The sequence below is a fragment of the Sebastes fasciatus genome, chromosome 18, assembly GCF_043250625.1.
Source record: "Sebastes fasciatus isolate fSebFas1 chromosome 18, fSebFas1.pri, whole genome shotgun sequence".
In the NCBI taxonomy this organism is placed as follows: domain Eukaryota; kingdom Metazoa; phylum Chordata; class Actinopteri; order Perciformes; family Sebastidae; genus Sebastes; species Sebastes fasciatus.
The window spans coordinates 22,231,306-22,254,063 of NC_133812.1; the positions used below are offsets into that span (position 1 = coordinate 22,231,306).

Consider the following 22,758-nt stretch of genomic DNA (forward strand, 5'->3'; position numbering starts at 1 on the left):
AATTAGTTACCAACACGTCACATGTTTCTCTTCCGTGTTTGTTGTGTTTTTTGTTGTTTAGTTGTCTCTGGCTCGTTGTTTGTTTATTGTTCCAGCCAACCTGTCGTTGTTGTATCACTGATGCTCAGCAGCTTCCTGTCTTTGTTGAGCGAGAATAGCTCGCGGACATGCGGGTGCTGAACTCTGCACCTGCGTCACGCGGCGTTCCACTCCACGGGTCACACTGAGCCCGCGGGACATCTTCATCCTCTTCCACCTCCTCTTCCTCTTTCTCTATCCTCCTCTTCCTCCCTCTCCCTCCTCCTCCTCTTCCTCTCTCTCTCTCCTCCTCCTCCTCCTCCTCTTCCTCCCTCTCTATCATCCTCCTCCTCTTCCTTCCTCTCTCTCCTCCTCCTCCTCTTCCTCCTCCTCCTCCTCCTCGTCCTCTTCCTCCCTCTCTCCTCCTCCTCCTCTTCATCCCTCTCTCTCCTCCTCCTCCTCTTCTTCCTACACCTCCTCTTCCTCCCTCTCTCTCTCTCTCTCTCTCTCCTCCTCCTCCTCTTCCTCCCTCTCCTCCTCCTCCTCCTCCTCTTCCTCCTCCTCCTCCTCTTCCTCCCTCTTTATCATCCTCCTCCTCTTCCTTCCTCTCTCTCCTCTTCCTCCCTCTCTCTCCTCCTCCTCCTCTTCCTCTTCCTCCTCCTCATCCTCCTCGTCCTCTTCCTCTCTCTCTCCTCCTCCTCTTCATCCCTCTCTCTCCTCCTCCTCCTCTTCTTCCTACACCTCCTCTTCCTCCCTCTCTCTCTCTCTCTCTCTCTCCTCCTCCTCCTCTTCCTCCCTCTCCTCCTCCTCCTCCTCCTCTTCCTCCTCCTCCTCCTCTTCCTCTCTCTCTATCCTCCTCCTCCTCCTCTTCCTCTCTCTCCTCCTCCTCCTCTTCCTCCCTCTCTCTCTCCTCCTTCTCCTCCTCTCTCTCTCTCCTCCTCCTCCTCTTCCTCCTCTTCCTCCTCCTCTTCCTCCCTCTCTCTCTCTCCTCCTCCTCCTACTCTTCCTCCCTCTCTCTCTATCTCTCCTCCTCCTCTTCCTCCCTCTCTATCCTCCTCCTCCTCTTCCTCCTCATCTTCCTCCCTCTCTCTCCTCCTCCTCCTCTTCCTCTCCAGCTCCTTGTTTTCTTTCTCTTCTTTCTCATTAGCTGTCTCTCTCTCTCTCTCTCTCTCTGTGTCTCTGTCTCTGTCTCTCTGTGTGTCTCGTGCTCTCCCGTCATTAGCAGACCGGCTGTAGATCCACCGCAGAGAGAAGCGTGCCCGCGAGGCACGAGGCTTATTCCCCCATGCGCGCGTGCGAGAGAGCGAGGGCCGGAAAATACAGCCAATTATCTCCCTGGAATAAAGCAGGATCCATCACGGTGTGTGTGTGGCTAGACTCCAGACTACTGATATTTGAAACCTTACAAAGATATTTAGAAGCCTATTAAACATTATTTTTAGTTTTATTCTTATCATTTTGAATTTGAATCATGGACTATACATGCCATATATTCGATAACGATTTTAGAGCTGCAACGATTAATCGATAAGTCGTTAACTATTAAATTAATCGGCAACTATTTTGATAATCGATTAATCGGTTTGAATCATTTTTTTAAGAAATTAAAAAAGTCTAAATTCTCTGACCACCACAAATGCTTAAAACACGTCCTGTGCTATACAAGCAAACCTTATATTTCAAACCAATATTTATGATTTAGTGCTGAAACTATTATTCTATTGTTATTTTGATAATGGTTCAAGTCATTTATCAAGCAAAAACATCATCAACATTCTCTGTTTGCAGCTTCTCCAGTGTGAGGATTTGCGGCCTTTCTCTCGTTTAATAGTTTAGTTCAACTATTAAATTAATCTGCAACTATTTTGATAATCAATTAATCGGGTTTGACTCATTTTTAAAGAAAAAAAGTCAAAATTCTCTGACTCCAGCTTCTTAAATGTCAATATTATTACATAATATGTATACCTTTCTTTTGTCACATGCAGCATATTAATCCACATTGCTGTTCACACTGCCTCAAATACTCGCTTACAAACCTTAACACACATTAAGGATGCGGCCTATTTTGATCTTTACGCATGAAAACCATGCATCACCTTTTCATGAGCTAAGAAAAACACTCTTTTCTGCTTTGTAACAATACATACAGTATTAAATGTTGTATGTATTTTAGGGCATAGGAGAATTATTTTAACCTATTAAAGAACACTTAATCCTTTAGGTGATAAATCTGGAAAAATATGATCAAAAATTGAAGATACGTGCCTTTCGCTGGAGATCTGGTTGGTTCCCAGCCTGTATCATCCTTCTTCACAGTAGAGTTAACATAAAATATGTTTAAATAATATTTGAATGACAACTTAATCTGGAAAAGATTGTGATATCCTTCTGCAACAATTAATCCATTAGTTGATTAAATTAATCACCAAAATAGTTGTTTCTGATTGATCAGTTTGTCTTTTTTTTAAGAAAAGAAAAGTCTAAATTCTCTGATTCCAGCTTCTTAAATGTGAATCTTTTCTGGTTTCTTTACTCCTCTATGACAGTAAACTGAATATCTATCCAAGACATTTGAGGACGTCATCTTTGGCTTTGGGTAACACTGAATGACATTTTTCACCATTTTTGTTTTGACCTTTTATAGACCAAACAACTAATGGATTAATCGAGAAAATAATCAACAGATTAATCTACAATGAAAATAATCGTTATTTGCAGCCCTAAACAATTTCAGTAGGCTATATCTTTAATCTCCATGTCAGCAATAACAAACGTATAAGCCAATTTAAAGGACTATTTAGCATATTTTTGACCTTATAAACTACAAGTGTGGTGAAGAATATGACTGAAAACGTGTCTACACATTGATCATCACTGCATATAATGATTTTGCCTTTTGAATATCACCGTTTCTTATGACTTCCACATACTTTCCTCCCTGTAAAATGATGGAAGGCCAGATTATGATAGATTATTATCTAGTTCAGGTTCAAATTAGTTGCTTTTTATAATGTATATCTCAAACACTTATTCTTATTTTTGCTTTGCTCATTGATCCATGTCCTCACAATGATCAGAAATGTACTGTCTGCTGCAGTGAATTATTAGTTAAAATGAAAATAAAAATTTAATTTAATGCTTTTCTTCAATTACCGTTAATTATATCTTAATGGTTTTTTTTTTTATGTTGCACCTAAACCAGTAAGACATTTATGTTGTGATGAACAGACACATTTAAATCAGAATGACTAGTAAAGATGCTCGGCCTGTAAATTTGAACCATGACACTGAATATCACAGTGAGTAAAACTATTAGTGTTGAGGTCCAAATCCAATTTCAGTTATTCAGAAAGTTGCGTTTTCTTTTTAAACCCCCAGATGTAAACTATTTCACTTACATGTTTAAAGGTAAATGCTCTAACATCAGCTAGAGAATAGCATGTTTTACATTTTGACTGGATTGAACTGAAACCTTAGTGGGACTCTAGTGGAGAAAAGGCGCCGGCTGCACTCCTCGCATAATAAAACACATGGTTTATTATCAATGTGATAGAAATGAAATCACTGGACAATTAGAAGCATGTCTACCCATCATCAGCACCATGACAACAGCTCTAGAAGAACAGAAAAACACTGGATGAGTCCTGCCCCCCCCTCCGCCCTCCGCCCGCCGGCTCACAAATCACAAATAAATAGGCCTACTCCATGGTGCACCTATTTACACAACCATCCATTTAAATTAATATAAATAAATATTTACACACATAAATTAACACCCTCCCTCCTCGTACTTAAACAAACCTGTTTCACAAATAGAATCAGCCAATCTTCATACCCACAATGCTTTTCTGTGTGACGACAAACACACACACTCTCATTCAGACACACACACACACACACACACAATGTTGTTTGTTGGCTGCTCACAGCATCTCAGTCTCACAGGATGCAGGCAGGGGGAGCGAAATGGATGTAACACAGTAACCATCATGTCCTCAGGGGAATGAAAAGAACGTAACACAGATGAAACATCCCTCTGTGCTCTCTGACACTGGCCCACAGGTGTCTTCCTCTGCCTCTTTCTCTCTACCAAGCCTCCCTCCTCTTCCTCTTCCTCCTCGTCTTCAGCCCTGTGTGTGGCAGGTCAGTGGCAGTGGTGTAAAGCTAGAAGTAACGGTGTATAACGCCTCTGTCTGTGTGTCTGCCTCTCGTCCGGCTCTCCGTCTACGCTTCATTTCCGCTGCTTCTCGTCTTTGTCGGCCTTGTTGCCGCCGTCCCCGTGCCGGTTGTTGGGCGGGTTGTTGAGAAACATCTTGTCGAGTCCTTTGAGAGCCTCGGTGAGGTAGTTCTGGAGGGTGGTGAGCGCGGCGCAGATGGCGGGCGAGCCGAAGCCGTGCGTGATGAAGGAGAAGTGGGAGAGGCAGCTCTGGATGCCGGGCTCCAGGATGGGGCTGGGCCTGGAGTTGCCCAGGGGAGTCCGGTCCTGGGCCAGCAGGTCTGTGAACTCCTTACACAGCTGTCTGCAGGGGACAAGACACAATGAGACGTCAGGAGGGAAGTCTGGGTTTACCCAAAATAGAAACACCACTGCTGGTAGTGGACATTCAGTACCTGTCAGTGTTTTCCAAACATCTTATCTATTGTTTCTAACAGTTATTAGTGGAAAGGCTGACACCGGATTTTGACTACAAGATAGCAAAACCTCTCTGAAAACCAATAATTCTATAACTTGCAACTCTAATGCAACAAAAACATGATCAAAACATCTCTTTAAGTTGCCTTCAGCCAATATGTAAATAATCAAATTGCAGAATATCAGAGCGCAATGAGTGACCAATATTCACTTGGTATTAATAGGGGTGTCGCGAAACACCAGTATTGATAACAGTTGTGATAGTTTTAAAAGGAAATATTGCTATCATGTTAGTAATTATGATAATATCGTGTAGGTACTAATGTTAGGCATGGTGGATTTTTAGTTTTTTTAGTTCATCTGGTTGCCTTTTCACTATCCATCAATGTAATTGTTCTTTTTGTACACGTTATGGTTACAGACTCCCTCCACCACTGGTGTTTTGAGTGTAATTAATTTGCCAAAAAAGAGACAAAACACACAGTAAACAACGTTAAAGATGAATTTGACTGATGGCATTTAAAAAATATATATTTTCTATAGATAGGCTATCTCAATAATATTGTTATTATGATTTCTTTTGGCCATGATAATCTTGTAATGAACTAAAACACCTATCGATACCGATACAGTATACAGTATGTGCATCCCTTGCCTCGCTTAAAACCTCCGGAAATGCACCCAAATCAGCCTCCACCAACATCTAACTGAGATGCCTCTGTGGTGAAACAGTCTCAAGGGAAGACACTAAGGGATATTTTGCAGCATTAGTTGCAGATGTTCCTGCAATACATCCTCAAACTTACAGAGCAACATGAGTTACAAGCTCAGTTCTTTGGTGCTTTAACTGCAACGAGGGAAAACAAGCACATTCACTTTAAGCTGCATTTCAACAGTATTCTTGTTAGTGTGGGAAAGAGGATAAAACAGCATTCGGATCATCACTGAAACCCAGACTGATAAAATTCTGTCAGATGGTTCAGCAGCTTGTGAATGACCCCACATTTAAGATGTTAAACCAGATTTCATTGGTACAATTCTGTAAAATCTCCCTCAGCCACATGGTGCAAACTGTTGACCTCCTGCTACAACCATTCTCTCTAAATGTTGTCTGCCCAATCAGGATATTTACAAGAGAACAGAGAGGTTTTTACCCTGCTGTCTAACTCTAACAACTTGTATGACAAAAGCTATCCCAAAGGAAAATAGTCCCCCTGATACTTTTCCTTTTTAACCCCTTTAAGTGATGTTGTGTAGGTTGTATCCCAAGCCAACAAAGTGTAGTCCACTTTCTTTCATCTTTTCTCTTTACCTCATTTTGTGTCATTTCCAAAATGCTTTGGGAAAAAAATCAGAGGGAAAAGCATGAACTTGCATCAGATGCAATCAGCTGAAACAGTATGCCTATACCAGGACAAAGTGGCAGTGCTGAGAGAGTAAGAGTTTCTAACTGAAAGTAGTGAGAGTCTGTAATTCTTCTGGCTGAGGTTGAGACTATAGACTGTGAATCTGTGAAGAAGTTTATACTTTTTTTGTCCATCAAAAATCTAAAGCAAAGCTCTTTCTTCGATTCTGAAGACCAAGTGAAAATGTTTCTGCTTCTGACTCCATTGGACACTCTCTCATCTTTAAACACCTACTTCAGTCCCGATACCGATACCTGGGCTTTGGATATCGGACGATACCAGTGTTTAATTAATAAGCTGTATGCCTCACTGAGTGGAAGTGACTAGGATCATTGTTTTATGTTTAAGGAAACATCAGGCCTCATTTAAGTATTGCTTTCTTAACTTTGTAAAGCCAAATGGAACAAATAAACACACAGATATAAATTTACTGAATTGTTATTTATCATTAAAATAATAAGTTGATCACCAGTAACTTGGTAAAAAAAATCTTCAAAATGAACAGGAATTACACTTCAAGTGTAACCCTTTTTTAATGCAGCAATAAATTGGTCAAAACTTAAACAGGAATTAAAATTCTAGTATATAATGTATAGTACATAAACACTAAATTGAATTGAATAGATCAGCCCCATTGTCACCGATATCCGATCCAGCTATTTGAGTCAGTATAGGCCCGATATCCAATATCGGTGCATCCCTATACTCAATATTACATCATATCATTTATGTTTGACAAATTACCTTCAAGATTGAGAAAAAAACATTACCACAACTTTAACAGCAAAATGCACCCAGAAATACTAAAAGTCAACAGCACTGTCTGGAAAATGAAGTGAACCTGATACTAAAAGCAAGAAAGCTGTCTGGTTTGAGGCCTCCACATAAAGAGCATATCTTTAACCGTTAACATATGTAATCTGAGACGAGAGGTCATCGAATGGATCTTCACTCTTCACATGTAACGGTGAAAGAAAAACCACGTCTTCACCTTGTTCTCCTTGTTAAATTTTTAGCAAATCATCCTCTGGTTTTAGGCCCACATTTTATATTCAAGAGACCCCTTTCTCTCTCTCCCTCTCTCACTCTCTTTCTCTTAAATTTGTACTTGCACGCCCCATGCACACACACACACACTCACACACACACACACACCCTGCGAGCGGCCTAAGGGCAGAGCTCCAGCAAATGAGTGACAGGCTGTGCAGGCCGAGCCCAGCTGGGGTTAGGGGAGTAGAGAGGAGAAGCCGCCACCCCGGGCTACACTCAGGGCTCTCGCTGTTGTTTTCTGACGACTTGAAACACTTCACTGCTAAATAATGAATTTCTAACAGGCAACACCGACACACAGTATTGGAACAGGTTTGAATCTGAGCATCAAACATCCACCACCGAACACACCGTACATACTGAGTACATTACACACACACACACACACAGGCAGATGGTTTATGCAGTGCAGGCCAGCAGACAGCAGCACTATTTATGCAAGCTAAAAATACAAGCTTCCTGAAGGGGTCTTTGTTAGATGCTTTACAGCTCTGCTTGCAACCTTTTTTATCTCATTCAGGAGGAATAAATGGACGTAGAACAGGATTGCTCATTAATTGGCTTTTTTCGGTCAGTGTAAAAAATAGGCAAAAAATCCAAAGTGTGATTTAATCCACATTTATAAAATCACCTCTCCTAACCTGGTTTCTTTAAAGAAAATCTATGTTGCTCGGCTGCTGAAAGTAATCACAGAGGATCCCGGATTCAATTCCACAGTTTAACGGCCATAAAAATGGATTAATATAAGTAACTTTTACGAGGAGAACCAGTAAAAATGGATCGCCTCAAAGACCAGAAGCCGAGGTCAAACATACACAACCTCAGAGCTCATATTTAATAATGTCTGTGTGTCCAGCATCAAATAAGGATCATGTTGAGCTAAAGGTTATTTAATGCCTTGCTTCTTCTGTTTAGCCACTATAAGACTCTTGACTTTTAATGCGTATTTCTGCTCATTTCTTAAATGGTTGAATTGAATTTAACTGCCCTCGTTTTTCAGTGTGGCAATTTTTTTCAATCAGCCATTTTCATTACAGGTTAGATCCATATCCAGTTTCAATGCGTTTCATTAAGAAATCTCACTCTCCTTTTTTAAATGTCAATGCCATGTTCACTGTGGCACAATGGACTGTGTGTGATATAGAGTATAAAGCGCAGAGGATACAGGAGAGGTTTGCACCCTCGGGGAGTTTTTAGAGGGGCCACAGAGGCCCCGGGAAAATGAGACAGAGAGTTTAATTTCACCATAATTTCATTAAGCACAATTTTAACTACTTGCAGAAGTGTCCTGTTTTTCACCCTGTACATGTGTGACAGTTATGTAATTCAAATCAACAGCAACATTTTCAAATGGCACCCTGCTGGAACTGTAAAACTCTGTCAAACAGGGAGATTCTGAGCTATAAATATATGACTGTTGTGGATCTTTGGGACATTTAAACAGCAGAACATCTGCTGTGTTAGAACAGAAATGTCTTGAGACTGACTGGATGTTTTTGTAAAAGTGTGTTTTGTTGTGAAAAAAACATCACGTTCTCCCTCTTTACCCAGCACTCTGTGTTGACAGACAGATATGTATCAGGGTCATGACCTTTGTCCTCTTCATTCTCCATGGTGCTGTGCTCTGGTTGAATGTGTCTAAATACCCACATTGCTCATTTGTATGATTAAACTACTCATAATGTTATTACCACTGGTGTCTCCCTATATGTCACTCTCCAGACATGTATTATATATATTATATGACAGACAACATCCTCTGCAAGGGAACAGAATTTAATCAAACTTTGCTTTCTGTGTTGACAGACAGATATGTATCAGGGTCATGACCTTTGTCCTCCTTATTCTCCATGGTGCTGTGCTCTGGTTGAATGTGTCTAAATACCTAAATTAAACTACTCATAATGTTATTACCACCGGTATCTCCCTATATATGTCACTCTCCAGACATGTATTATATATATTCTATGACAGACAACATCCTCTATAAGGGAACAGAATCTAATTAAACGCTCCATCAGACTCAATTTGCTCAATCTGTTTTATATCATGTTTATTGTATATTGGTAGAAATTCAATTATTTTTTAATTTTTTTTAATTTTTTTTTAATTCTTATTTTATTCTAACGTTTTTTTCTATTCTTTTGTTATTATACTGTTTACTTGCACCAACAATACCAAAGCAAATTCCTAGTGTATACCTCTTACACCTGGCAATAAACACGATTCTGATTCTGACTCACTTTGTCGCCAGCAGCATGTTTTTCCGCGTGTGCAGCTCGTTGGGGTCCGCGTGCTGCCGGTTGAGGTACTCGCTCACAGCTTTGGTTGGGAACTCCGTCTCGCAGATGTAACCGAAGTCCCGAGCCAGGTGGACCGCCTCACCTGGAGGGGACGGTACAGGTGAGGTTATAGTCGATGGAAATATAATAGAGACAAAACAACAACAACTCCACCCAACAAAAAACTGTTTCTTTTTCTGTTTCTATGAGCATTCATTCTAGTGCATCATCCTTTTACGCACAGATATCCCTCCGCTGTCATCCTCTCAGGTGATGCAAAAACAATAGAAAATGGTAAATTCTCACTGTTTTATTGTGAAAATCAACCATAGATGCTAATTACCTCGTTTTCGTGATTATTAAAAAGAGAGTTTTTTTATTACACTTCTGAACACAACATTAAAATTTAGACTCAGTGAAAAAAATAGTCCCAAAAGGCTAAAAATAGGTTATTTGTTCTGAGTAACTTCATGACTTTCTGAGTAGATGAGTAAATCCTAGGTTGAATAAACATATTTGAACTACATTTTTAAAAAGACATATTCTCCCTATATATTACCTGGTTGTCCTAATTGAAATGACCATATTTATGGGTAATATTATAGAGGGCTACATGTATGAGAAACAAGGCCCATATGGAAAATATACAACCGGCTATAGGCCCAAACTGCAGCCTTTAATAAATTAATTAATCATTTAATGTAATTTAGTAACCCCAGTCCTCTTCTCTCCATGTCTTGTTAAATATTAATTTTTTTGACATTATATATTCTTGCAGCCATTTTATGAATACAGGATCACTGTGATTTGACAAGCCTGTAAGGTCATGACCTTTGCAGTGCCATATTTTGGCTGTGCTTAATTGTTGGTGATGTTGAAATCACTGTCATAGGTAGCAAATAAAATGTTTGTCTCAGAATATAGAGTATATTTCTGCAGATTCTGTATTTATGGAGTTAAAAACAGTGAATCACCTTCTACTAGAGATGTTAGTAATGTGACGTTGGCAGCTTTGCGTCTCCCAGCAGGTAAATTGAGTCCAATCTTCTCCAGCTTTTCTCGCAGACATTTCCCACCGTTTTTGGACTTTGCTCTGCAGGAAAAAAAAGGAAACTAATTAATGTAAACTGAAGTAGGGCACATATATTTAGACATATGTCTTCTCACAGAGCATTAGCCTATATTAATAAATGACCAATATGTGCTTTAAAGTTTGGAAACTTTATTAAACAGTCAGCTTGAGCTCCAGTTGGTCTCCAGAGGTTTTTGTTAATGTTAAATAGAATCTATATATGAGATAAATGGCAACCGATTCACACTGTTCAGGGTTTCATTAATAGATTTATAGAGCCAGAAGCTTTTTTAAACATGCACACAGTTATTTTCTTCCATGCTCTGAGGCTGCAGCAGTCATACCTTCTCAACACGCCCCCCAACAAGGAGGCGTTGAGGCACTCTGGTGGAGACAGTCTCCTCTGCACCTCCCCTACGGTCACTTTGTACTTGGAGGTGGAGCTGAGCAGCGACAGGCGGCCCGGTACCGAGCAGAACACCTCGTTAATGTTGACGGAGATGCCACCGATGAGGCCGTCCTTACCGAGCATCAGAGAGCCCATGTTCTTGTGCGGCATGGGCACTGAAAAGAGGGAAGGTTACATAATAATTAAAAAAAAAATACAAGGAGATTGTAATGGCAATTTTCATATCTGCAGTTGACACTCCAGCACCCCCGAGGAGTAGGCCAAAGTTAACACTATACCTTTAGATCAAGGGTGCCCAGTCTTTTCCCCTTGAGGGCCAAACCCGATGCAAAATGTTACTAGGATCCCAAGTTCCCATGTATACTGCATTAAAAAAACTGCATGTTTTCCCCAAAACTGCATAGGATTATTATAAAGTGGGCATGTCTGTAAAGGGGAGACTCGTGGGTACCCATAGAACCCATTTTCAGTCACATATCTTGAGGTCAGAGGTCAAGGGACACCTTAACAAATGGCCATGCCAGTTTTTCCCCACCAAATTTTAGCCCAACTTTAGAGAGTTAGCCTCCTTCCTGACAAGCTAATATGACATGATATGATACTAATGGAGTCCTTAGGTTTTCTAGTTTCATATGATGCCACTATCTTCTAACCATAAACCCGAGCCTGGTACGGCCTCCAAAAGACAGTAAAGTCGGTTGCGCATTTAATGTCGCGCAACATTCTCATTACGATATTATCGATTTTTGATTGGCTCGCGCTCTCAAATCGTATTAACCACCTCCCCGTCCTCTCTCCACGGCCAGTTTAAAGGTCCCCTATTATAAAAAGTGACATTTTAATGTCTTTTATATTATAAAGCAGGTTGAAGTGATATATAAATACTGTGAAAGTATCAAAACGCTTTATCCACAGAGAAATACACACAGCCCGTATTCAGAAACTGTGCGTTTGAAACAAGCCGTTAGGATTTTTGTCCATTTGTGATGTCACAAATGTACAATATTTAGACCATTTCACGTTTTTTAATGTAAACATTCTAAATGTGTCACAGTTTATTTCCTGTTGCAGTGTATGTGAATGACATCAGCTGACAGGAAGTAAACATAGACCCAAAGTGTTGCCTAACAACGCAATTCTGTTGCAATTCCCTTGAAATGCGCTAAAACGGAGCGTTTCAGACAGAAGGAAAATACAGGTATATTCAAGCAGACAGTATGAGGAAAATAAAGTTTTTTTTTAACATTACAGCATGTAAACATGTTCTAGTAGAAACACAAAACACAAGTATGAACCTGAAAATGAGCATGATATGGGACCTTTAATGTCGCGTGACATTCTCATTACAATATTATCGATTGTTGATTGGCTCGCGCTCTCAAATCGCATTAACCACCTCCCTGTGTTCTCTCCACGGCCGGTTTAACTCCCACCACCAACCAGCAGCACTGGATGCGCCTTCATCCTGCGTGTTAATGCGCACTAATGGTGTAAAATAAAGAGAGATGCATGCATGCGTAGGGGCCAGTGTGAGGGGGTTTGGTTTGATGGCTCCACGGGGGATAATACCGCAGATTAGCTCTAAACGAGCTCACGAGATCTCCGTGAGCGGTGCCATTTATTACATCAGCGGCTTAAATGCCCCGCGGGGAGCTTCAGTCACTCAACATCCGGTAACTAAATCAGTTCACATCATCAGGGCGGCAGCGTGGCAGCCTGTCAGAGACTCACTCACTGAAGGCTGCTGCACTCAATATATACCGGCATCGTTATAACCAGGCGCACAGATACCTCATCCATGGGCACCACAAAGAAACCCAGATGAATGGAGCAGAGGATAGACCTTTATAACAGCCTGGAACATGGAGATGTGACGCGTCTGGTCTGGTCTGGTTTTTCATCCAAATTGTGGTCTTTTTAAAGGTCCCATATCATGCTCATTTTCAGCTTCATATTTGTATTTTGTGTTCCTACTAAAACATGTAAACATATTGTAATGTTAAAAAAAAACTTTATTTTCCTCATTTATTCTGTCTGAATATGCCTGTATTTACCCTCTGTCTGAAACGCTCCGTTTTAGTGCATTTCAACGGAATTGCAACAGAATTGCATTGCCTGGCAGCAGTTTGGGTCTATGTTTACTTCCTGTTAGCTGATGTCATTCACATACACTGCAACCAGGAAATAAACTGGGACATGTTTAGAATGTTTACGTTTAAAACTGTGTAATGGTCTAAATATTGTATATTTGTGACATCACAAATGGACAGAATTCCTAACGGCTTGTTTCAAACGCACAATTTCTGAATACGGGCTGTGTGTATTTCTCTATATATTGAGCGCTTCGATACTTTCACAGTTTTTATGAAGCACTTAAACCTGCTTTATAATAAAAAAAATACATGAAAATCTTACTTTTTACAATATGGGACCTTTAAGAGCGAGACTGTAGTTCTACGCACCATGAATCATCATAATTCATAAGACAATAAATTATACAATGGCATAGGGAGGAAAGAACACCCAAACTTTACCCTTTAAAAAATGCCAAATTATGTTTTTTTAAAATATATATATTATGAGCTATTTTTTCTGAAATTTTGTTGTTTTAATCATATTGATAGAATTATTGGCAACCTTATTGAGAGCTCAGACAGCAGAGTGTGTGTGAGTGTGAGTGTGAGTGTGTGTGTGTGTGTGTGTTACCTTTCTTAATGACTGATTGATCCAGGATGCTCGTTCCGTTGGTGTCATCAATGGTCTGTTAGAAGCGAGATAAATACAAAATCATTATAGTCTGCTTTAAACAAGAAGATCCATAATGTAATAATGTGAAACTCATTTTTAGTTTTTTCCCACAAATTCTTAAATTTCCTTAAATTGTTTCCACAGAGCAAACAAATCTGATTTATTAATACAATCCCTCTTTTTTTATTCATCATGACGTGACTCATCTATAGAAGAAGCTGCTCTCACACATTTAAAGCCTCATTCATCATCATCATCCTGTGAGATAAATTCCTCTCTGAATAGACCTGCTGTTTGTCATCATTGATGCACGCTCGTATAAAAAAGATGAAGCATAAAAAAAATAATAGAAGTTGTTAAAACAAATTTAAATGGGGTTAATAAATGCATGACACAAATACGGAAAGCCAGAAATGAGAATGTAATGTGGAGGTTAAATGGCAAACAATTCGTGATGGTTGTGCCCTGAGGGGAGACGAGGGGAAGATGAAATCCTACACAGCTCACCATAAACTCCATTTCACCAACACTGAGCTGGTAACTGGACTTATTGGGTGTATTATTTTGTACCTTGGCAGCAAAAAAATAAAAAAATAAAAAAACAATAATAATAAAAAAAACTAATTCTATATTATTTTGTAAAACAAAACTGACAACCTTCAAATTGCATGAATAAAAATACAACAATAAATATGAGCATGGATATAATAATAATAATAATAATATAAAAATAATAATGATACCATATTCATTTTAAAATACAAATTTTATGCAAAATTGGATAGATTTAAAAAAACAAACAACACAAAATTTGATTGATTTAAAAAAACACAAAATTGGATGGATTTAAAAAAAACACAAAATTGGATAGATTTAAAAAAAAAAACAACAACACAAAATTGGATAGATTTAAAAAAACACAAAATTGGATAGATTTAAAAAAACACAAAGTTGATAAAATATTGCAGAATCTTCTCCAGACTTTTCTGCCTCAAATATCTATGAAACATTAAGGTGAATTTGAAGTCACATAAGCAACGTTTGAGCTCCATGCAGCAATTTGTGTGAATTATTCCACATATCAGCATCTTCTCATCAAAGAAGATGTCTGAGCTCTCTGCAGACAGTTTGTTTCGCTGTGGGCCATTTGCATTCAGGCTCCAGCTGCTGGGAGAGTCCATGCAGCCCTGAGGGAGCTGCTCTGAGGTCACTGACCTCAACTCTGAAGCCACAGAGACAATGAAGGAAGACGACTGCCAACAATTACCAATCCGTTTCATCCACTGTGTTCTTTTTAATTAATCTATTTTAATTTTGTTGCAGTATTTCATGCCATCCAAATTAGGTTTATATACCTGGAGTTTGTTTCAGTTAAACATAATAGTGCTTTACTGTAAATGTGAATGGTTACATTCATGATTATAATACATACATTTTATATCTAATATTGAGATAATATACCATAAATTGTAATAATGGCATATTGGTCCTGCAGTTTTACCTATCTCGTCTGTTTATATTTATTTATTCATACTTTACCTGTTTTATTTACTTTATAACTGTGTGTGTTTTACCTGTTATATGTTTTATCTGCCTCTTTTAGTCTTGTCAAGTGTTTGTTTTAAAGCACTGACCAGAAGGGGCAACTGTGAATCTCGTTGTATTTAATACAATGACAATAAAGCTGTCTATTCTATTCTATTCTATATAATGATCCCAATATCCTCAATATAACATGGACAAAAAAAAACTAAAATGAATCCTAACTGGAACAGGTGCAATATGCTAAATGCACTTTAACTCTTGTAAATCTCAGCTGGGATCTGTCACTGAACATTATTGAGATAATGTACAATAAATTGTAATAATGGCATATTGGTCCTGCAGTTTTACCTTTCTCGTATATACATGGGGGGAAAAAAACTAAACTAAATGAATCATCATAATTAAAACAGGTCAATATGTTAAATGCACTTTAACTGGTGTAAATCTCAGCTGTGATCTGTGACTCTTTCTTGTTTTTTTTTCATTGACTGGATTTTGTGAAGTTTTATATATGTGCAAATAAATAAAAAAAATAAAAAAATAAAATAAAATATAAATTAAATTAATTTGAAATAATAGTCCTGCTCATCATCATATCTTTAAAAAATCTTTTAAAATTAAAAAAAAATTAAAAAAATGTTAAATGCACTTTAACTGGTGTAAATCTCAGGTGTGCTCTGTGCCTCACCTGGACGTCCTCCATGCCGTGCAGCCCGTGCAGCAGTCCGTCTCCCATCCCGGAGTCTAGTCCCGGGTGAGCGGAGTGCAGCAGCACGTCCGGCCGCCTCACACCGTGTGTGTAATCCCTCCGCGGGTCCAGTCCGGACAGTTGCGGCAGCGAGGCCCGAGGCTGAGCGAGCAGAGCCGAGCTGTCCATCCGCTCTCCGGCCGCATCCTGCCGCTGCCGAGCACCCCAGGCGCTCTGCTGGCTCTGGTGCAGCGAGTTCAGGGAGTACGGGTCGCTGACGTGGGAGTACGGGTCCTGGCTCTGGTAGTGAGCGAGCGGCTGGTAAGGTGGCGGGAAATACGGAGGCTGGAAGTCCGAGGATGGCGCGTGAGACAGCGGAGGCGCGCTCGAGTAGGGTCCCCCGTGCGACACCGAGCCCAGCTGGGACAGGCGCGAGCTGTGGCTCGAGACGCCGTCATGCCGGTCCTTGGAGAATAGAATAGAATAGAATAGAATAGAATAGAATATAAAGCTTTATTGTCATTGTATTAAATACAACGAGATTCACAGTTTGCCACTTCTGGTTCAGTGCTTTAAAACAAATAGTTGCCAAGACTAAACGAGGCAGATAAAACATATAACAGGTAAAACATATAACAGATAAAAACACACACACACACACACACACACACACACACACAGTATATAAAGCAAATAAAACAGGTACAAAATATAAAAGGTAAAACACACACAGTTATAATAAGACAAATAAAACAGGTAAAGTAGAACCCCTGCTTATATTGTTATCCACCAACTTGACTTATGTTGCATTTTCATAACGTCAAAGTCTGTTTGCGCATAAATGGTTTGTGCCAAAAAGTGTCTCCAGAATAGAATAGAATAGAATAGAATAGAAAGCTTAATTGTCATTGTATTAAATACGAGATTCACATTTTGCCACTTCTTCTTTTTTTTTTTTGCCACTTCTAATCAGTGCTTTAAATAAAAATATAAAAAAGAAGTGTTACACTAGAAGTATAAAATATAAAAAATAGATGTAATGTAAACAGAGGTAATTGCACTTGTAAAATAGGGTAGATGTAATAAATAAAATGTAAACAAAGGTAGTTGCACTTTAGGTGTATACTGCATCAAGGATATATTGCACAGAATAGAATAGAATAGAAACTTCTGGTCAGTGCTTTAAAACAAATACTTGACAAGACTAAACGAGGCAGATAAAACATATAACAGGTAAAACACACACACATTATATAAAGCAAATAAAACAGGTAAAACATAAAACAGGTAAAACACACACACAGTATATAAAGAAAATAAAACAGGTAAAACATATAACAGGTAAAACACACACACAGTTATAAAGTAAATAAAACAGGTAAAATAGATGTAATAAATAAATATAAAAAAGAAGTGTTACACTAGAAGTATAAAATATAAAAAATAGATGTAATGTAAACAGACGTAATTGCACTTGTAAAATAGGGTAGATGTAATAAATAAAATGTAAACAAAGGTAGTTGCACTTTAGGTGTATATTGCATCAAGGATATATTGCACAGAATAGAATAGAATAGAAACTTCTGGTCAGTGCTTTAAAACAAATACTTGGCAAGACTAAACGAGGCAGGTAAAAGTTAGATTTTGAACGGATAAAAAAAAAAAGTGTGATTCATTTGCGATTAATTGCGATTAATCATGGGCAATTATGCAATCAATCACCGTTAAATATTTGAATCGATTGACAGCTCTAATTTTTTATCGCAATTTACAGTATATCATAATACCTTTTCTTGAAAATCACATGAGAAACTGCTTATGGGTAAATAAAAAAATAAGACAGGAATGTCTGGTTGCAAATAATCCTGCAAATGAAATATGACAAATCAACGTGTTTCATCATAATGATGCAACATTCATATAAAAATCCAATATTGCTTCAAAGACTTTTTGATTTGCAATACTGCACACAATGGCCTAATACACTGAAATCACATTGATATCAAAAGGTAAAATATATACATATATATATATATATATATATATATATATATATATATCTCATATAACAGGTAAAACACACACAGTTATAGAGTAAATAAAACAGGTAAAGTAGATGTAATAAATAAATATATAAACAGAGTGTTACACTAGAAGTATAAATATATATAAAAAAAGAGGGTGCAGAGAAGAACAGAACAAATCAACTCAAAGCAGAAGCACATTTTAAGGAAATAAAACCACATGGAGGCCTATAGGACCAGGAAGCATTTATTACAGCATATTGCCTCTGGTGATAAAGTAACTGGCACTAAATCTCCTGAACAAAAAGCACATAAGTTCAAGTTTATTAGTCATATGCATTTAAAAGTGCAGTGTACAGTGAAATGCAATGAAATGCATTTTACCCTGGCTCTCTCTCAGCCCTTAAAATCTATAAATAGTACACTAGATAAATACTACAATAAATAAGACAATACCTGAGAAAAAAATTATAAAACAATTAAAAAACATCCATAAAACAATCCACAGCTCTGCATTCATTTAGTGCTACTGTTCAGTAGTCTGACCTCCTGCCTGAGGGTAAAAACTGTCTCTGAGGCGAGAGGTCCGAGCATAAGAGCCTGGAGGAAAAAACGTTACAGCCTAATTCAAAATTTCTAACAACGAAAAAAGCTCCTATAGCAATGTCTGGAGAATCACCATTTGCGCAAAGTTGAAAAGGTAAATATCAACTTCTGCCCTCCAATAGGCGAATCAGAGTCCCTACATTTTACCTGCATAGAACGCTTTTGTCCATCAGTCCATCTTGTTGCTAAATAATAATAATTAATGTGCTGCTAAAGACATGTAAATCCAGAGGACAGATGGTCATTTTGTAATGGGGTTATATGAATAATTGTGATATGTTTTTTTTTTTGTCTGATGGGTCTTACTTGTCTGTCTGTCTATATGGTAACAGTATGTCTATTGGATGTGTACTTTTTCTCAAACTGAGCTGCATGCAAAATTAATTTCAGTGCAAACTGACAATAAAGTTGTATCGTATCGTATAAGAGCCTGAAGGAAAAACGTTATTCAAAATGTCCCACAACGAAAAAAGCTCCAATAGCAATGTCTGCAGAATCACCATTTGCGCAAAAAGGAATTGTGAAAATGTGAAGGGATGGGAACTCACCGCGGTGGAGTAGGAGTGGACTAACATTTGTAAACCCTCTGGTGGTGTTGGTGTCAAGAGCAGGCTTGTGGTAAAACGGCAGCAGGAGAGTAGAGATATTGGGCCGAGATAGCCAAACTCATTCCAGGTGGAAGCAGCGCGTTCTAGAATCTACAGCAGGTGAAAAGCAGCGCGTTCTAGAATCTACAGCAGGTGAAAAGCAGCGCGTTCTAGAATCTACAGCAGGTGAAAGCAGCGCGTTCTAGAATCTACAGCAGGAGAAAGCAGCGCGTTCTAGTGTCTTGCAGGTCTATAGAGCTCCAGCAGAACCTTCCTTCCTCCGCCCGGAGCTGCAGCCGCCGCTCTGAGTGTGAGCACCGAGAGCCTCCGCCTCTATACCCCCGGTATACGGTGTAATTGTTATTCATGACTTAGAGACTTACAGGAATATTAATGTGCGCGAGGCAGGGGGACTTGGCGACACATGGAGCGTGAAGCTTCTCTCTCGCGCAAACTGATGAGTGAGTGACGTTTAAATTCCGTGGAGAGCCGAAACGACGCGCGAACAGCAGGAGATGGAGAAGAGAGGAGAAAGCGAACAGGGTGGTGACCAGACCTGTGAGGAATTCCCCCATCACACAAAAAATACGCACTTTAAGGGGGGCCTTTTTTATTATAGGCAAAGTCTGACGCAAGGAAGACACACTTTTCTTGCCATTTATTTATTTATTACATCTACCTGTTTTACAAGTGTAATTACCTCTGTTTACATTACATCTATTTTTTATATTTTATACTTCTAGTGTAACACTTCTTCTGTTTATATTTATTTATACAATAAAGCTTTATATTCTATTCTATTCTGGAGATACTTTTTGTACAAACCATTTATGCGCAAACAGACTTTGATGTTATAAAAAAGCAACATAAGTCAAGTTGGTGGATAACAATATAAACAGGGGTTCCTGTAAAGCTCACTTATGACACTAATACCACCAGGGTCAAAGGGTCTGTTCCAACCAAACAGACACTTTTACGCACACTAAATACCTCCACAAACACAAGATCTCCATCATTCCAAGACATTTAACCTAAACTGCAGCCTGCCAACACAACACACACACACACTGAAGAATACACACAGAGTAAACGTTGGCTCATGTGTTGCAGCTGCCTTTTATTAGCCTTAAAAGGGTCAAATCCTCTTATTTCAATTAAGTAGTTTTTAGTGGAAAAGGGGCACTTTAAAGTCAACGTTATGTATGTTATTTCGAGTAAAAAAATAGATCTCTTAAGGAGGAATTACACGTTTTGTTGTGTGTCCACTTGACCCAGGTAAAAAAAAAGTACACTGAAGTACAGCTCAAAATGAACTAAAGTGTACTTAATCAAACATACTGATAGTGTATTAAAAGACTTGGAAATAACTTTTCATAAGTACACTAATTTACCACTGTAAGCATTTGTCATTTAGTATCCTATCTTAAAAAAATACATTGAAATACAGTTTAAAATGAACTCACATTAAAGTGCACTTTTTTTGTCAGCATAAATACACACTCAGCCTCGTGCCAATGCAAGGCAGTTTAGAAAAGGCTTCCACCAAAAGTACAATTCCGTGCGTAAAAACACTTTTACGCACACTAAATACCTCCACAAACACAAGATCTCCAGTCACTCCAAGACATTTAACCTAAACTGAAGCCACACACTGAAGAATACACACAGAATAAACGGTGGCTCATGTGTTGTAGTTGTCTTTTAAAGGCTTCCACCAAAGTAAAACTCCGTGCGTAAAAACACTTTTACGCACACCATTTGATGCACCATTTTGATTTTTGGAGCATATTAAATGTATTAGGAGTGTTTTTCTTTTCTTAATTTTTTTTACATAGGTTGCACACATCTTTAAAAAAACAAAAAAAAAAACATTTCTAGGACAAATTGACATGAGAAAGTTTCTTTAAAAACACAATCTATGTTCTTTTTTTGTATTTGTATTTGTAAAAACACTTTTTACGCACAGACACTAAATACCTGCACAAATGTGAACACAGCATTTCTCTCCAGTCACTCCAAGACATTTAACACAAACTGCAGCCTGCCAACACAACACACACACGCGCACACAGAATAAAAGGTGGCTCATGTGTTGCAGCTGCCTTTTAAAGGCTTCCACCAAAGCCAAAATGTTGTGCGTAAAAACACTTTTACGCACAAACACAAAATACCTGCACAAAGGTGAACACAAGATTTCTCCCCAGTCACTCCAAGACTTTTAACCTAATGCACAACACAACACACACACACTGCAGAATACACACAGAATAAACGGTGGCTCCTGTGTTGCAGCTGCCTTTTATTAGCCTTAAAAGGGTAAAATCCTCTTATTTTAATTAAGTCGTTTTTAGTGGAAAAGGGGCACTTTAAAGTCAACGTTATGTATGTTATTTAGAGTAAAAAAAAAATAGACCTCTTAAGGAGGAATTACACGTTTTTTTGTGTGTCCACCAAAGTAAAATTCCGTGCGTAAAAACACCTTTACGCACAGACACAAAATACCTGCACAAAGGTGAACACAAGATCTCCAGTCACTCCAAGACATTTAACCTAAACTGCAGCCTGCCAACACAACACACACACACTGAAGAATACACACTGAATAAACGGTGGCTCATGTGTTGCAGCTGCCTTTTATTAGCCTGCTGAATAACACACTGAGGGGCTCTTGTGAATGGTGTCACGCGTCAAAAGAAGCGATTAAACTTTATATAGTAGACTATTTAACAACATGATATAGCCTCCCACCTCCCTCGCGCCGTGGGAGAAAAGCCATGTGCGGCACGAGACAAGGGGTTTCCCACCGGGCTGAGAACGAGGGGCCTCGCGAGCTGCCCTTTTCTTCCAGCGTGCTTTGTGCTCGAGAACCCATTCATCAGCGCGCGCGGCGGTATTTCTCCACCATCCCCATCGCTCGTTTGGAGAAATTATTGTTCTGGGATCAAAGCCAAATCATTTACATACTTCAGATACATCACCAGCCTCTTCTGACCCAGCGCTTCTAGAAAAGTTATTTCTTCTAATGCTGTAATATTAAAATTATTTTTTTCACTATTTATTTATATTGGATAAATTTGTTTTGTGGCATCTGAGTTTTTTTTCTAAATATCTTGTGATTTAAGAAAAATCTAAGTTTTAGGATTAATTTAAACATGAATTAAAAAAAAAAAAGAAAAAAAAAAGCAGCATATTTAAAATATATCCCATATTTGAAAATCTAAGAAAATTAATACAAATTGTCTTTATCCAATGTAAAATATTTTTTTTCCGTTTTACCAAAAGCGAGTGCACCATAGCCACAAACACAACATAACATATTATAAACTAATTTAAAACATTTCAGCGCAAGTGAGCCAAATATCTGCCTGAACGGAACTGCCATGCAGTGAAATGTCCTCCTCTTCATCTTCACAGTCACATCAGAGAATAACAGAATAACAGGCCGACAGCCTCCTGCTAAACACATCACTTCTCTTAACACTTCATTCATTATTCTCCCAAAACAAAGCGGCATAATAAGTCCTGCAGAGCTCAAACAGACGGCCGGTAACGTTACCTCATAAATATCTTCATACTTGACATTCTCTACTAGTTTCCACAGCATGGTCGCTTCTCCGGTGTCGGTAAACCGAATGCAGCCAAGTGAGGAAGAGACGACTCAACTCTCTCTCTCTCTCTCTCTCTCTC

General features: G+C 38.7%; 1 protein-coding gene across 2 annotated transcripts; it reads right to left on the bottom strand.

Moving 5' to 3' along the window:
• Positions 1–4,131: 4,131 nt before the first annotated feature.
• Positions 4,132–22,728, bottom strand: tfap2b (transcription factor AP-2 beta). 2 transcript variants are annotated; one of them, XM_074615369.1, is made up of 7 exons: positions 22,628–22,728; positions 15,855–16,319; positions 13,580–13,634; positions 10,809–11,028; positions 10,367–10,485; positions 9,354–9,495; positions 4,132–4,541 (listed from the first exon to the last, which is right to left on the bottom strand). In XM_074615369.1, exons 1-7 carry the CDS (start codon positions 22,673–22,675, stop codon positions 4,253–4,255), a joined length of 1,338 nt encoding a protein of 445 aa, XP_074471470.1. In that variant the 5' UTR covers positions 22,676–22,728; the 3' UTR covers positions 4,132–4,252. The 2 variants fall into 2 exon arrangements, with proteins under 2 accessions (XP_074471470.1, XP_074471471.1); XM_074615370.1 differs by lacking the exon at positions 22,628–22,728 and adding an exon at positions 19,033–19,185.
• Between the last annotated feature and the right edge of the window lie 30 nt (positions 22,729–22,758).

Coding starts and splice junctions, on each gene's coding strand:
- tfap2b (XM_074615369.1), bottom strand. CDS start 22,675: ATGCTGTGGAAACTAGTAGAGAATGTCAAGTATGAAGATATTTATGAG. Junction 13,635..15,854: donor ACGGCATGGAGGACGTCCAG/GTGAGGCACAGA, acceptor CGCTTCTAACAG/ACCATTGATGACACCAACGG. Junction 10,486..10,808: donor TTGGGGGGCGTGTTGAGAAG/GTATGACTGCTG, acceptor TTTTTCCTGCAG/AGCAAAGTCCAAAAACGGTG.